At 38.7% G+C, this 15,351-nt stretch overlaps 1 protein-coding gene across 8 annotated transcripts in view; it reads right to left on the bottom strand.

Annotated features, from left to right (window-relative positions):
• cep112 (centrosomal protein 112) overlaps positions 1-15,351 on the bottom strand; it is a 272,813-nt gene that overhangs the window by 194,956 nt on the left and 62,506 nt on the right. For all 8 annotated transcript variants that reach the window (XM_073856794.1, XM_073856797.1, XM_073856795.1 and 5 more), the window contains 3 exons: positions 13,602-13,701; positions 8,868-8,986; positions 2,774-2,917 (listed from right to left, as the gene is read on the bottom strand). In XM_073856794.1, coding sequence (XP_073712895.1) covers positions 2,774-2,917; positions 8,868-8,986; positions 13,602-13,701 — 363 coding nt within the window. The remainder of the gene's footprint in view (positions 1-2,773; positions 2,918-8,867; positions 8,987-13,601; positions 13,702-15,351) is intronic.

Below are 15,351 nucleotides of genomic sequence, written 5' to 3'. Positions count from 1 at the left end.
GAATCAAACCATCGATTTGCTCTAGATGTAAAATTTAAAGGGAATTCTTTCTGATATTGAAGGAAACGGGGTAAACATTACAAACTAGAAATGCGTTTCCAGTTTTCCAGATGTGACAAAGCTCTTCTGATAATGACAAATGAAACACTATTTGCTCCTAATAGTACACACTTCGTTTGTGGTAAAAAAGCTTATCCATTACTTCCTAAGGGCTGAAAGGTAATCTGTTATTTGTACCTTTTATCAGCGATGTGAGTAGTGTCAGAGGATTATGCACTTAATCATGAGACATACTAAACATTTGATTTCTGATACTGAGAAATGGTTAAGAAGACTTTTTCCATTCTTAGGGGTAACTGATTTACAAAATGAAGTACAAGCTTTACATGAAGCATTTGAGGCTACAGCGAACGCCACTCTCATTTCTATTGCTAATATTTTGGACGAAGTAAATGCAATTAGAAAGGTTGTTTTGCAAAATCAAATGGCACTTGACATGCTGTTGGCTTCTCAGGGGGGCACATGTAAGGTAATTGCAGCCGAATGTTGCCTATACATTTCAGACGATTCTGGGAAAGTGGTTCATAATCTGGCTAAAGTTTTACACGAACAAATAGCTAAACTAAATGAAGACCATGGTCTTTTCTCATCTGATTGGGACGTATGGTTTACATCAATATTAGGACCACTTTGGAATCATTTGAAGGCACCTTTGGTAGTTGTAATTTCAGGAGTGTTTATCATCTTGCTCTTGTACATTGCCATAAAAGTGTTGATTTGTCTTATTAGACACTTGACTGTGACAGGCCCATCAAGGCCATTATCCAGTGTAAGACACACTCCCTCAACCGACGCTGGTACGCGGAATGACGGAAATGACCTGTTCTTTTAAGAATATGTAGAAGGGAAAAGTATGGATAGGCGCCATCCAAGCTTTTTAAAGATACATTTTGATAAAGATTATGAAGGGTTGCTTGCAATAATCATTTAATTTTGTCATATATGATTAAGAGGGGGGAGTGAAGGATCCTACCTTAGATCCTCACGTGCCGAATGTTTTTATTATTGTGTTTTTTAATGTTTAATCATTTATTTACATAATCATCATAATCATTTTATAATCATTAGTTATTATCCATTTAATTATTTTATTTGATTATTTAATATTATTTTATCATTATCAATTTCATTATTATCATTTTTATTATTACATTTTTGTTTATTAATTCATTTATTCATTATTGTTTTTTATTCATTTTTTCATTATTATATTTCTGTATTTTATCATATCATTCATTAATTCATTGTATTTCTATATTTTATATGTCTCTTGGTGGTTCAGTTTCACATTTGGGAAGTTTCATAGAACTGTTCTGTCTGTGTGTAAACAAGATAGATAAAGAGAATGTTTATGAAAGCCCAAGGTCTAAGGGATGATGCAGCTGAGCAAATTTGGATATAACAAGGTGCATGCTGTATTCCTGGTTAGACGAGGTTTGAACATTGAGGCATATGCAACTGAAACTAACTGTCCATCAATAAAACTCTGTTCTATTTTATCATCTAAAACCTCCGTCTCACGACTCTGTTTACGCCTCTGTTTATGCTCTCCTCTAGCAACGATTGATCAGTTCTGTATCTGACAGATGCTTTAACAAAGTAAACTTATATTTTCTGACGTGATCTGGTGTCCGGGGCTGGATCGTTTTTTATTTTGTCTGTGGTGTGGAGACCAGATCTAACAGCGGTAAGATAAAATGCTTTGTGAATATGGGCACAGGATAGCACCAGAGCGTGGAGTACAAAAGAATGATGAAAGAACGAAAGATAAACAAAAGCTTTCAAAGGTTGGAATACTGAGACATCAAACACACAGTAGAAGCAACACAGAGCAGTTCGCCTTAGCTGACATACTGACAACAGCAGCCATATGAGGAGAGGAGCGGTAAGACACGTAAAGGGGGGTTATGGGCGAAGGGGTCGGCGAGGTCAGCCTAAACCAACAGAATGCGAGAACCTAATTTCCAATGACAGAAGCGCCTTTCATCTGGGACCCTGCCTGGAAATGTGCTGTGTTTAATTATTAAAGAAAGATCTTACTCTGTGGGGTCGGCATGGATTTGAAGCTCTTTAATTCGGCCCTGCTGACAGACCACGGTCAGTCGGCGCGGCGTGTGCCTTTACCTGTATGGCAGCTGCTGAATGCTAATTTGTAACAAGCAAAACTCACAAAGAACAACACGGCAGACGCATGTCCATGCTTATCTCAGATAGACTAGCACAATGTTTCAGCCCCTTATCTGACATCTATATGGCTGTCTTTGTTCATGGTGCACCTTGAATGCGCATATCACAATAGTTGATAGACGTTTAAAAGGTGACAGCAGAGGAAAGACTTCAAGCAGACACACAAGACCAGAAACATATGCAAGCACAGTCTCGAATGCACGAGTCACACTGGAGATACACCAATCGACAAAACATCAATCGGAAGCTGCTCGAGCACAATTTTAACTCTTACTATACCGACAATAGTTAATCATTATTAATATTAAGCTTTATGCTCTTAAACATGATTTTAATCAACATCATTTTTCATTGTTTGCTTGTGTTTCACAGTTGATCAATTGGTAGGGCATGGCGCTGGCAATGTAGAGGTCATGGCTTTGATCCCAGGGGAACACATTTAATGTATGATTTTGGAAAAAAGCATTTGCAAAATGCAAAAATATAAATGTAAAATGTTTGCTTATATATGTGTGAATAGACTCACGGTGGACAGAGTCTGAGCGTTGTACTCCTCCTCCATCTTAGCCAGTCGTTGGTTTGTGTCCTCCAGCAGATCCTGGATGTTTTGTGTGTGTTTTTTCTGCAGCTCAAACTTCTCCTGCTCCATCTCTGCCACTGCTGCATGCAACTGCCAATCAAAAACCACGCAACATTCTGTCACCGCCAATTGACAATCAAAAACAATCAAGTCTGTCAACTCCAGGGGCGTAGAAACCGGGAGGGGGGTTACTTCCCCCCCTCACTTCTACTGTGCGTTCACATGGCCACAAAGCGTCAAAGTGTCCAGAATTCATTAATTTTTAATGAGTTTAGTGTTCTCTGATTTGTTACTTAGATTTGAGTGAACTAACATTTAGCCAATCACAGAGCGAATCATCTCTTGGGCGCGTCTGCATGAGCTTCAAATCTCTTGTTGCTCTTGTGAATTTTTGTTTGTTCATTCACTCTTGCTATTACGCCGTCTGGGATCAAATGCACCCCAGAAAAAAGCAAAGGCGATTAGCCTACATCATTTTCACGCATGTAACATAATGTTACAGTAGCCTATGTGTCGTGTGCTGACACAAATCACGCAATAAAGTTTTCATGTTATGACCTATGTTAAAAGACAACAGAACCCATATGGACCTCCTCACATCGCGCAGGATTTAGGGTGGGTTGCACCAATTAAAATAAGCACAGTTTAGAGCTAAAATATGGTTTGTTCATCTCAGTTTAATTTTAATTCGAGTTATGTTGCACCACTTATATTTAAACACAGCTTACAAATCTTAGATTAAAACTTATTTATGTATTAAACCCATCATCTGCACTATGATATATTTGCCGGTGTAATTAAACAGCAACAATGTTGACGTTGTCATTCAAAAAGAAAATAAACAGTTTATGCAGCAAAGGTATTTTTTGTATTATAAATCACATTGGTTTCAAAGTCCTGCAGTATTTTAAAATTGTGAGTATGATTTCACAAAAATAGGTTCATGTAAGCTATCATGGCATGTTCCCAAAATTGCCACTAGGGTGCTGTAAAATGCCAATTGGTATTCTATTTAGAATTTATTATTATGAACATCAGCTTTTGGTCACATCATCATAGTCCCCCCCCACACTTTTAAAATGGCTCCTACGCCCCTGGTCAACGCCAACTGACAATCAGAAAGACGAAGCTAGGGATGCACCAAAAAGAAAATTTTTGGCCAAAGCTAAATCAAATCAAAATACTCAACCGAATAACAAATACCGAACAACCAAGCATGTTTATTTATTTCATTTATTAATTATTTAGAAAAATTTCTCACCATTGCATCAGTTCCATTTTCAGAATGCCCTTTTTTATGATATCTATTTCATATTATTTAACAACGAAAATGTTTTAACATTCTACCAGACATTAAAGGGAGTTTTACGCCGGCTCACTTCTCTGATCGGAAAGCTGATTGAGTCTTGGCTAAATGAATATTAATCGCATCTTCTATTCCCACCAAAAATGCAAATAAACAATTGCTTTAAGTGCAAGCTTTTGTTGCATAAGCCTTGCTGCAAGTTTCTTATGTTGAGCATGGATGCGCATCTCCTTGCTTTCTTTGTTTAATATAAGTATATTTGTCATTGTAGAACCTTTCTGGTTCTAGGAAGTTTTATTTGCTTTTTTTGTCATTCTCTTCTCATTTACAGTACTGTGCAAAAGTCTTAGGCCACCATGCCAGAATTCGATTACCGCTAGTTGTATTTGCAATGTTATAGTGATCGTATATAATTGTTTATATTCTCTTTAATAGAATACATCCAGAAAATGTGTATATAGTATAAAAACTGTATAAAAATGTAAACGGATGTGTCAAGTGTCCCTTTCCACTTGAGCAATAGCAGGAAACTACAGGACCTCTTAAATGAGTCTTTTACTTCATTCTGCTCAAAAACGCTCAAGATGTGTTTAGTGCCAAGAGAGGTCACAGCAGGCACGGATTAACGCACGGGCCTACTGGGCACTTGCCCAGGGCACTGGGCCAGCAGGGGGCACTGTCAAATTTACTGTGTCTATTCTTTTCAAATAAATATTTTAATTTTAATTTTACTTTCATTAAAATTGTGTTAAATAGTGAGGAATGATGTACTTTTTTGCAGTTGCAAAGTATTAAAACTAGTAAATAAATCAAATAAATAATTTTAATGTATTGCTGCGCTGTTGAGAGGGACATCTAGAGGCGAGTAAAAACCATTGCGTCAATGCGTAATAATAAAAGTCATGCGTAGAGAACCGTTACTCAAAAAACAAAAACAAAATGAGTTTAAAACCACAACCAAGTGGATCGATGAAAAGAAAGCACAAAAAGGACAAAGAAACAAGAGAAGCTCAATTACTAAAAAAGCTACCAACAATATCCAGCTTTTTTAAAAACGCAAACACTGTGGACGCTAACAACAACGTTTCTGCTGCTTCAAGTGAAGATGGCGCTAGCACAACTAACCGTGATAGGAGTGATACGGAGTCGCCGGCCTGTGATTACATCAACCCGCCGGCACTGCGGCTGCCGGCGCCACCATCGCCCCCGCCGCCATCGCCCCCGCCGCCATCGCAATGTCAGGATGATCAAACTAAAAGTAAGACGGATGAAGATGATGATGACCACCTGTTTTGGGAGACAAACAACGACCCCGAATTGTGGGGAGATATAAAAAGGGATTTGGTGAAAGGATTCTTATTAACAGATGTGCTGCAGCTTTCCATAACCGAAGCTCAAAATATACTTCTTCTGTAAGGGATAGCGGTCTGGGTGGCAAGACTCGCTCCCTTACAAATGTTTTGTTTAACACTCTCTTACAAAACGGACAGATTGTGTCACGAGAGTGGCTTTTATACTCTCCATCAACGGGACAGATTTTCTGCTATTCTTGCAAACTTTTCTCATCCAAGAGACACGCCTTTACAGATGGATTCAGTGACTGGAAGCACCCAGAACGGATTTCTGAACATGAGAGGAGCCCAGGCCATATGTCCTGTATGCTAGCCTTATTACATAGATCTAAAAACACTCAAGCGATTGACTCGGCTCTGGTCAAACAAATTGCTGGAGAGAGGGAATACTGGAAAGAGGTACTGAAACGTGTGGTGGCAGTAATAAAATTTTTAGCCGAAAGAGGACTGGCTTTCAGGGGGGAGGATGAACTCCTAGGTTCGCCTCACAATGGAAACTATCTAGGAATTTTAGAACTGATATCTCAGTTTGACCCGTTTCTATCGGAGCATATTAAAACACGCGGGCAAAAAGGAAGGGGAACTGTATCTTATTTGTCATCAAGTATATGTGAGGAGTTTATTGATGTATTGGGAGAAAAAACTAAACAAGTTATCGCAAATGAATTAAAGGATGCCAAATATTTTTCAGTAATCGTAGACTCAACACCAGATTTGTCCCACACAGACCAGTTAACATTCATATTCAGATTCGTCAATGAGAAAGGGAATGTGCTAGAACGATTCATAGCTTTTGAGCCCATTTCATGTCACACAGGTGAGAGTTTGTGTGATTACGTCATTAAAATGGTAAACAACCTTGGCTTGGACATATTAAACTGTAGAGGCCAATCGTACGATAATGCGAGTAATATGTCGGGCAGATACAATGGACTGCAGGCTCACTTAAAACGGATAAATCCATTGATTCATTATATACCTTGTGCTGCTCACTCGTTGAATTTAGTAGGTGTAAACAGTATACACAGCAGTCCAGATGTCGAACAGTACTTTAGTCTGCTACAGTCGTTGTATTCGTTTTGTTCTGCATCTACACGCCGATGGGCAAAAGTGTTCGAAAAGACAAACTTAACGCTTAAGCATTTGTCTAATACTCGATGGAGCTGTAGGGCGGATTCGGCCAAAGCTCTCTGGCAAAATTATAGTAATATAAGAGAGGCCTTGAACAGTATAGCTGCAGATGAGTACGAAAAAAGGGAAACACGCAACGAAGCATCGGGACTGCGCTCATATGGACAATCTGGAAACTGCATTTATGGCGCAATTCTGGAATACTATACTCGAACGATTCAACGTGACCAGTTTATGTCTACAAAAAAGTGAAATGGACCTTCGAACAGCGATGCGACTGCTTGAATCATTGCGTGAGTTTGTATCAGCTCAGCGAGAACTATTTGAACACTTTGAGAGGAGTGCTTTAAGTGTGACAGGTGTATGTCAGTTTTATAAGCATGACGTACAACGCATCAAGAAAAGAAAAACTTTTGCTGATGAGACCACAGATGGTGATGCAGGCCTTAGTGGAAAACGTAAGTTTCAAGTGGACACATTTAATTGACAATCTTGTCAACTGCCTTGATCACAGAATAGATGCCTATAAACACATGAATAGTCTCTTTGGTGTTCTATTCGTGCCAGACTCAGAATCTGACAGCAACATTATAACAGGAGCCCATAACCTTTCTGCTGCTTACCCTGATGACTTGAACAGCTGTCTTGCTGATGAGCTGATTCAGTTCAGATCTTTCATTTCATCGGAGCCAGACAGATCACCATCAAAAATGCTGAAAACAATTATTGATTATGGACTGCCTTCGGTTTTCCCCAATGTTTATGTTGCCACAAAGCTTTTCCTTACCCTGCCAGTCAGCAACTGTGAAGGAGAACGTTCATTTTCTCTAATGGCAAGAGTAAAAAATGAGCTAAGAAGCAAAATGTGTCAAGGACGTCTAAATTCACTGTCTTTAATGGCCATTGAATGTGATCTTGTGAGGGAACTTGATTTTGATGATGTTGTGGAAGCATTTTCTCTGAGGAAATCGAGAAAGATACCCATCAGCTAAGGTAAATTTAAAGCAACTTTTTTGTTCTAAGCTAAATGCCTGTGATGAACTGTCAAATGTCTGCTAAATGTAGAAAAAAATGTAAATGTATAATATTTTTTTTAATTTTCTCCTGTACATTATTTGTAGAGGTCAGAATCTTTTTGATTGAGTATAGTGTACAGTATGTTGTATATTGACAGATACTGTGAGATATAAATAAACCAATTTGTGGTGTGAAAGTAAAGAATATTGTGTGCATTCTCTCCCCGCGTATTAGTGCCATTATTAATCCTGTAAGATGGGGCATACAGGCAGAGGCGAACCAACACTGAGACCTGTGCATACAGGTGCAACGCTGTTGCACAAAAAAAATGGTGAAGGGGGCCTTTGAGACATCCGTGCCCAGGGCACATCATTGCCATAATCCGTCCCTGGGTCACACTAAACACAGATGATGCCCAAAGACGACATTTAGTTCTGAACTTTTTTTTGTACATATTTCCTGTATTTTCTGTTTGTATCTTAATAAAATAGATTGAAAAATAAACAAGAAAACTTCTAAAACAACAGTACTGTATGGCATGAGATGAAGCGCTGAAGAGTCTTACACTCTCCTTGATTGCACATTTAGCACACAAGTGCCCAAAATCATAATCGCCGCAATGTCTTTCTCATACGCTGCATGTTGTTCAGGATGTCTTAATTTTAAATGATGTGTTATTTGTGAGTTTTTGCGCATTCTAAAGGTATAAACTATGTATTTTTAGACTAGGACATTGTGCAGAATCTCTTAAATTGCAGTTTTAATCAAATAATGTCCTACAACATTTTTTCCTGTAAACTTTAAGAAATATTTAGCCATGGAAATCAAACATTTTTATTGTTGGACAGTCAGATAAAACCAAGTGAACTTTGTCCACAATAACATCATCAGAAACTTAATTCCTAACACAACCAGCATTCGATGGTGCTCCTTTACCCACATTTTTATTGTTAAGCCCTGAAAATAAGCCTACATAAAACTTTGTGTAGAAACAGAGTCCTGAAAGAAGAAACTCTTCCCCCAAAAACCCATAAAAAGGGCAGATTTTTCCAGGAAACCATCTGAGCTTTTCTTTTCTATCACAGCAATAAACATCTCATACGAACTACAAAACTGACAGTATATGGATTTTCTGGATTCTTAGATTTTGACGGATTGGCTGGACTCTCTTAACTCTGTGAGTGTTCAAAGCTGCTGGGCCTGTGGAAACCTGAGCCTTTCAACCCTTCCTTACCTTCTTTTCCCATTCGTTTTTCAGAGATTCAGCACTTTGATCAGACATTTTTTTCAGCTCGCTGATCTGTTTCTCTTTGGTCTGCCGGATGACCTGGGACTCCCTCAGCAGGCTTTGAACTACAAGAGAGAGACACAAAAACCTCATTCACACAGCACTTTGGTCCCAGAAAATTTCCAAGAGGCTTCTGTGTAAACACAAATACGCTCCGTAAATGTTCTGGGATCGCTCGCGTAAAGAGGCCCTAGTAACATTGGCTTAATATTTACGGAAAGCATTCTGTTGTGAATAGTAATTTTGACACGATTTGCGATTAGAGCTGTGATTGATTCTATTGCTTATCTGAAGCGTGTCCATGCTGAAACGCACACTGAAAGTGAAAGCACGAAAAACATTTAAAGGTGCAGTGTGTAATTTTTAGAAGGATCTCTTGAAAGAAATGCAAAATAATATACAAAACTATATTATCATGGGTGTATAAAGACCTATCATAAAGAACCGTTATGTGTTTATTACCTTAGAACGAGACCTTTTTATCTACATAGACCGAGGGTCCCCTTATATGGAAGTCGCCATTTTGTGCCGCCATTTTTCTACAGAAGCCCTAAACAGACAATTTTTTTACTAAGTTGTCTCCGACTATGACATGTTTGTTCGGTGGTGGTCACCGTAGCTTCTCTATGTGTTTCAAAAGCGAGGGGTGAGCAGTGGATTAAGCCGTCGGTTGCAATTTGCTACCTCACCACTAGATGGCGCTAACATTTACACACTGCACCTTTAAAGGGGTGCTACCTAAACTAAAAGCACGTACAACAATTAAATTACTATATTGCATTTAGTTTCAATATGAAAATTCTAAGTGGACATACTGTAAGTGCATAAGCCCAAAAGGCGGGACACCGTAACTTAGTTAACTTCTAATTCAAGGACCTTTCAAGGACTTTCCAGGTCCAATTCCGTCAAATTCAAGGACTAAATGTGGGGACACATTTTAAGTGAGATCAAGGTTATATCGTGTTACCTTTAAAAATACATTGTTACAGTTCCCTTTCGAGGGAACTCGCACTGCGTCACCGCGGTGACACTTTGGGGACGCCTCCAGGGGTAAGTGCGTCTGAATGTGTATATCAAATTCAACCAATGGTGAGGCTTAACAACAAAGACAGGGTGACGCGGGAGACAGGAAGTATATCTTTATCTGAAATATTGAATATCGTTTGTTTATCTGCTTATGTTCTCATAAAACGAAATGTGTGTATGTATTTGAAGACCATTTTACATTTACATCCCACCATAGATGCAAGCCATACAGCTCCGGCTTCCCGCATGCACGATTATGCCGTCTGGACACGGATAGATTATCCACTTCTCCTGCCCTGACTGCAGCTGGGAGAGACCCTCACTGCCCATAGAATAACATTAAAAAAAAAGGCGCCTTAAAGCAACACCAAAGAGTTTTTTTTTTACCTTAAAATAACGTTTCCAAAAAAGTTTCAGTCATTCAACCACTCGAAACAGGGTGAACGGCACTTTCACAATCGCTTTGCAGCCCTCTATCGGCCAAAACCGCACTAAAGAAGTTTCCAACCGTCGGGTAGTGGTCCTGTTGTTCAGGTGAAAAATACAAAAACTTGCTTTACGGCAGACCTACAATCCAATCAGAGCCAGCTATGCTGCAGTATTTACGACAGTGGAAATGGACAATTACGCTTCTAACCTGTAGGGGGAGCAAAGAGCAAAAAGTCTTTAGTGTTGCTTTAAATAAACGCGTTTGGTGTGATTGGCCCCTAAGGGTGCATTCACACTAACCAAATCAAACCGTGACCCAGGGCGACTGTCCCTACTCCCCCAGAAGCACGCACTCACGCTGTACTTTTATCGATCCGAGCCCAGACGTCAATAAGATGTGATTTTTTTTAACAAAGCAGGAAGTATACACTCTCTTAACACTGGAACCCATCGTAATGTTAAGTCCGTTTCTTATTCAATGTCGTTTGGTGCTCAATGACACACAACCCTCTCACATGCCATCATATTGTTTAGCTGGTCTGTCTCGTGTGCAGGTAAGACATTCACGTAACCCTGCTGCGCGCATCAGAAGGTTTCTACGAAGGCAGATGAAGGTGAGTGATTACACAATTGACGTCTCTCCCTTTGAATCGTGCTCTGGCTTGCTTGATTTGCTATCAAATTGCGCGTTCTGCATCTGAGTCCAAGTGAACCGCCCACCTCTGCAAGCCGGTCAGGGCGCCATTAACGAGCGCAGTTTGTTTGGATAGTGTGAGTGCGCCCTAAGGGTTTCAGTGACTTTAGAACTACTCACCATCTCTCAAAATTAACAAAAAGTCAAAAGTTATGCTGCCAGTTAAGTAGGGTTTGTTGGATAATTAAGGAAATTAGCACTAGGTGCCAGATTAACAACAACAACTGGAAGGTATCTGAAAGTGTTCTCTAATTTTTGATCAGCGTTTTAACTGAAATATGCTTAAAAACTGCACTTTCACTTCTGTTAGGATATTTTTAAATAAGACCAAGCAGTGATGCTGAAATTGTGGGTTGTTCTCTCATTTTGATTTCCACTGTATATACAGTGCCCTCCAGAATGTGTGGAAACAAGAAATTAGTCAAATGAATATAAAATAAAAGTACAAAAAGTTACATTTTATAAACATTTGATTGTGTTTTAACACATACTTTACCAACAAAGAACAACAACCTTTCATCCTGACGCATGTTTAAAATGCAAGACTCAGACTGCAGAAGCAATGGATAAAACTAATACTACACGTACTCTGTTTTCCATGTGTGAACCATTAATGCATCAGGACACAGTTTATCTCCTAAAATTTGTCAGTTAATTGTCTTAAGATGTACACATTAGATAAAACTATTAAAATGCAAATGTGTCGGTTGGCAAATTGTGTATGTTACAACAGGTACAAAAATAAAAGAAAATGGTAGTTAAGAAGATTTGAAAGAACTTGCATTACAGTAATTTTACCACGAGACGTTAAGTACGATGTGAAGTGGAGATTACAGCAGTTTATTAATCAAGCAGAATAATAAATATAAAAATAACAGTATCATATACAGCATAAACGAGTATACCCCCTTTGAAAATTAAAGTTTTTTGTCCATTTGTTAGTAAATATGGGACCAATTTGCTTTCTTTTTTACAAAACAGTTTTATTAAACATTTATTTTTAGTAACAAAAGAGTAAAAGTCACTGACCATCTTTAGGATACAAAAAACAACACATTTAAATCAAATGGGGTGTTGCAAAAAGGAGTACACCCTGATGAATATGTTAGGAAAAAAATTAAATATAGTGTAATGAACAGGAATTCACTAGGAAATGATGAATTTTTAATCCTCACACAGGTGGCCACAGGATAACTGGCAATTGAGAGTGATATTTAAGAGAGAAAATCCACTTTAATGTAATGGTGACAGAATAGCACCACATGGTAAAGAAATGTCTCAAGACATGAGAAATAAAATTATTTCTTTGCACAAAATGGTCAAGGTTTCAAGGTAATTAGTTAAGCATTGCTAATAAGTTGAATACTGTCACGAAAGGGATCCAAAAATTAAAAAATCACTCTGTGTCTTGGTCACCGGGCAACCTTTTAACATGACTGTGACCCAAAACACACATCTAAGGTCACTAATTCATTTTATAAGAAGCACAGGGTCAAAGTCATTCAGACTTCAACCCCAGGTTGAGGTATACGGGGAGTTCTGAAAAGACAAGCAGAACGTCATTCTCCATCTAGGATCTGAAAGAGGTCATTGTTCAAGAATGGAGAATAAAAGATTAAAAAAGAATGGAGGCCATACAAAATATTTAGATTGGTTTTTTTTTAAGAATCTTTGTAGGGTGTACTCATTTTGCATCAGCTCATTTGGTTTAAATGTGTTATTTTTCATATCCTTAAGATGGTAAGTGACTTCCACGCTTATGTTAAAGGACAAGTTGGGTATTTTACACTTAAAGCCCTGTTTTCAGATTATGATGAAATAGAACGGTTTTGACTGAAATTTGGACATATGATGCTGGCCCGAGAATTTTCTGTTTCTGTTGTATCAGCCCCCACCCCCACAATGGCTGAATAAGTGCACTGGAACAATCCTTCCTAAAATGCCTTAAACTTTCGTTTACAAAGATGTGAAACTCAGCGAGTGGTCAGGGGTGTTCACTGATATGCTCACACAAAAATCGCTGCAAAAGATGCTTTCTATCAGGTTTTATCGTAGTTTTGTCCAACTCCATTGACTTGTATTAGATGTGCTGTGAAATACAATGGGAACGTTGTTTGTATTCTTGCAATTGGCAAAGGTGGATTATCGCCACCAACTGGGCTGGAGTGTCTATTATTCAAGCTCTCAGCGGAAGAATGTTCGGGTGTGAGGCGTTTGGAAAAACAGGTCCACAAGTTTACAACGAATGCTTAAACACCTGTTGGAAAGCATCTTTTGCAGCGATTTTTGTGTGAGCATATCAGTGAACACCCCTGACCACCCGGTGAGTTTCACGTCTTTGTAAACAAAAGTTTAATGCATTTCAGGAAGGATTGTTAAAATTTTTCGTCAAAGCATGTTTTTATTGTGTTTACTTATCTGTAGTTTTTTTAGTTATGAAGGCTTAAATCAAAACAAACCAACTGCAGCTTTATCTGCACAGAGGGTTTAGAACGAGTGCATAAACACCCTTCACCCTGTCCTGCCCTCACCTCTGTTTTCCAGCCTTCGAACGGTCTCCTCCACCTCTTTCTGCTTCCCCCGATACAAGCTTTTCAGCTCATCAATCTCACTATTCTTTCGGTCTAAAACCTAAAAAAAAAAAAGTCAATTTTATAGCTTATCCCTACAAAATGCTTAGAGGTTTTTAGCACATTGTCATGTGATTGCTATCATGGTAAAAGTGTTACTAAATTATTACTAGTTGGTAGCTAAAGTGTTCTGGGAGGTTTGGGCCAAGTCAACAAGTTCACTCAAGCCTCTGTGATATCGGTTGGGTCACAGCCTTAGTGTAAGCCTATAGGATCATTCACATCCATTTCATTTTCCATCCAGGCAAAAAGTCAAATCTGAGCATGACTCATCAAGACACATGATTGGTGGCATCATTCCAGCATGCAATATAAAACACTGGCGAGTTAAATACACGAGTTTAATTGGGCTGGGCAGTCATGGCCTATTTGTTAGAGGCTAGGGCCAGTTCAAGTCTCACGGCCACCAGGTTGAAACTGACGTGCCCTTGAGCAAGGCACCTGTCCTCCAATTCTCCCAGAGTGCTGCAGTAATAGCTGCCCACTGCTGTGTGTGTGTGTGTGCGTACAATACTTACTGGATGGGCTAAATGCAGAGTTCACATTCCAAGTAGGAGAGAGAGGGGTTGAAAGTAACAATTGTCTGACAAGCTAGGTACGCGAGGAGTTTGCAAAACTAATAAAATCATCCAAATCATCAAGTTTATTTGTATAGTACATTTCATACACAGAGGTCATTCAAAGGGTTTACATAGAGATGAGAAAACAATATACAATAATGTATAAGAGAAAAAACATTTGTAAAATAAAATAAAATGTGATTTTAGTAAAAAAAATTGTGAAAAAAATAAAACAGGAGTAAAAGTGACTTGAGTTGAAAGTGCAGTCAGTGTGAAGCAGCACAGTGCTCATTCAGTAAATGCAGAGTTAAAAAGATGTGTTTTTAATCTAGATTTAAAAGTGTTTACTGTTGAAGCACATCTGATCTCTCTTGGAAGCTGATTCCAGCTACAGGTGGCATAAAAGCTAAATGCTGAAGCACTTGTTGTAAGTGAACCCTTGGTATTTCTAACTGACCTGATCCTAATGATCCGAGTAATCTTTTAGGTTTATATTCAAATAGCATATCTGTCATGTATTTGGGTCCTAAGCCATGAAGTGATCTATAAACAAGTAATACTACTTTCAAATCTATTCTAAATGTAACTGGTAGCCGGTGTAAGGACCTGAAGACTGGAGTGATGTGCTCAGATATTTTGGTTCTGATCAGAATTTGGGCAGCAGCGTTCTGTATGAGCTGCAGCTTTCTAATGGTCTTCTGGGGGATCCCAGTAAGGAGTCCATTTAAACCATTTGAGGACCATCCCAGAGAGCCCTAGCCAGTTTTCCGGTCTATGTAAGAGCATGATGTGATCTACCAAGTCAAAGGCAGCACTAAGATCTAGTAGCACCAGCACCGATATTTTAGCTGAATTAGAGTTTAAGCGAATATCATTTTTTATCCTTATGAGCACTGTCTCTGTGCTGTGGTGTTGAGAGGAACCAGATTGAAAATTGGCCATTTGAGTCTACTAATTTGTTCAGCTGATTGAAAACAACCTCTTCAATGATCTTGCCTATAAAAGGAAGATTTGAGATTGTCTGTAGTTGATGAGTATGGTTTTGTCTAGGTTACTCTTTTTTTAGGAGAGGCTTAACAACTGCAGTTTTT

Source organism: Misgurnus anguillicaudatus, chromosome 19 (assembly GCF_027580225.2).
Source record: "Misgurnus anguillicaudatus chromosome 19, ASM2758022v2, whole genome shotgun sequence".
Classification (NCBI taxonomy): Eukaryota; Metazoa; Chordata; class Actinopteri; order Cypriniformes; family Cobitidae; genus Misgurnus; species Misgurnus anguillicaudatus.
Note: the sequence above shows the minus strand (reverse complement) of the source record. Positions and strands in the feature narration are given on the sequence as shown.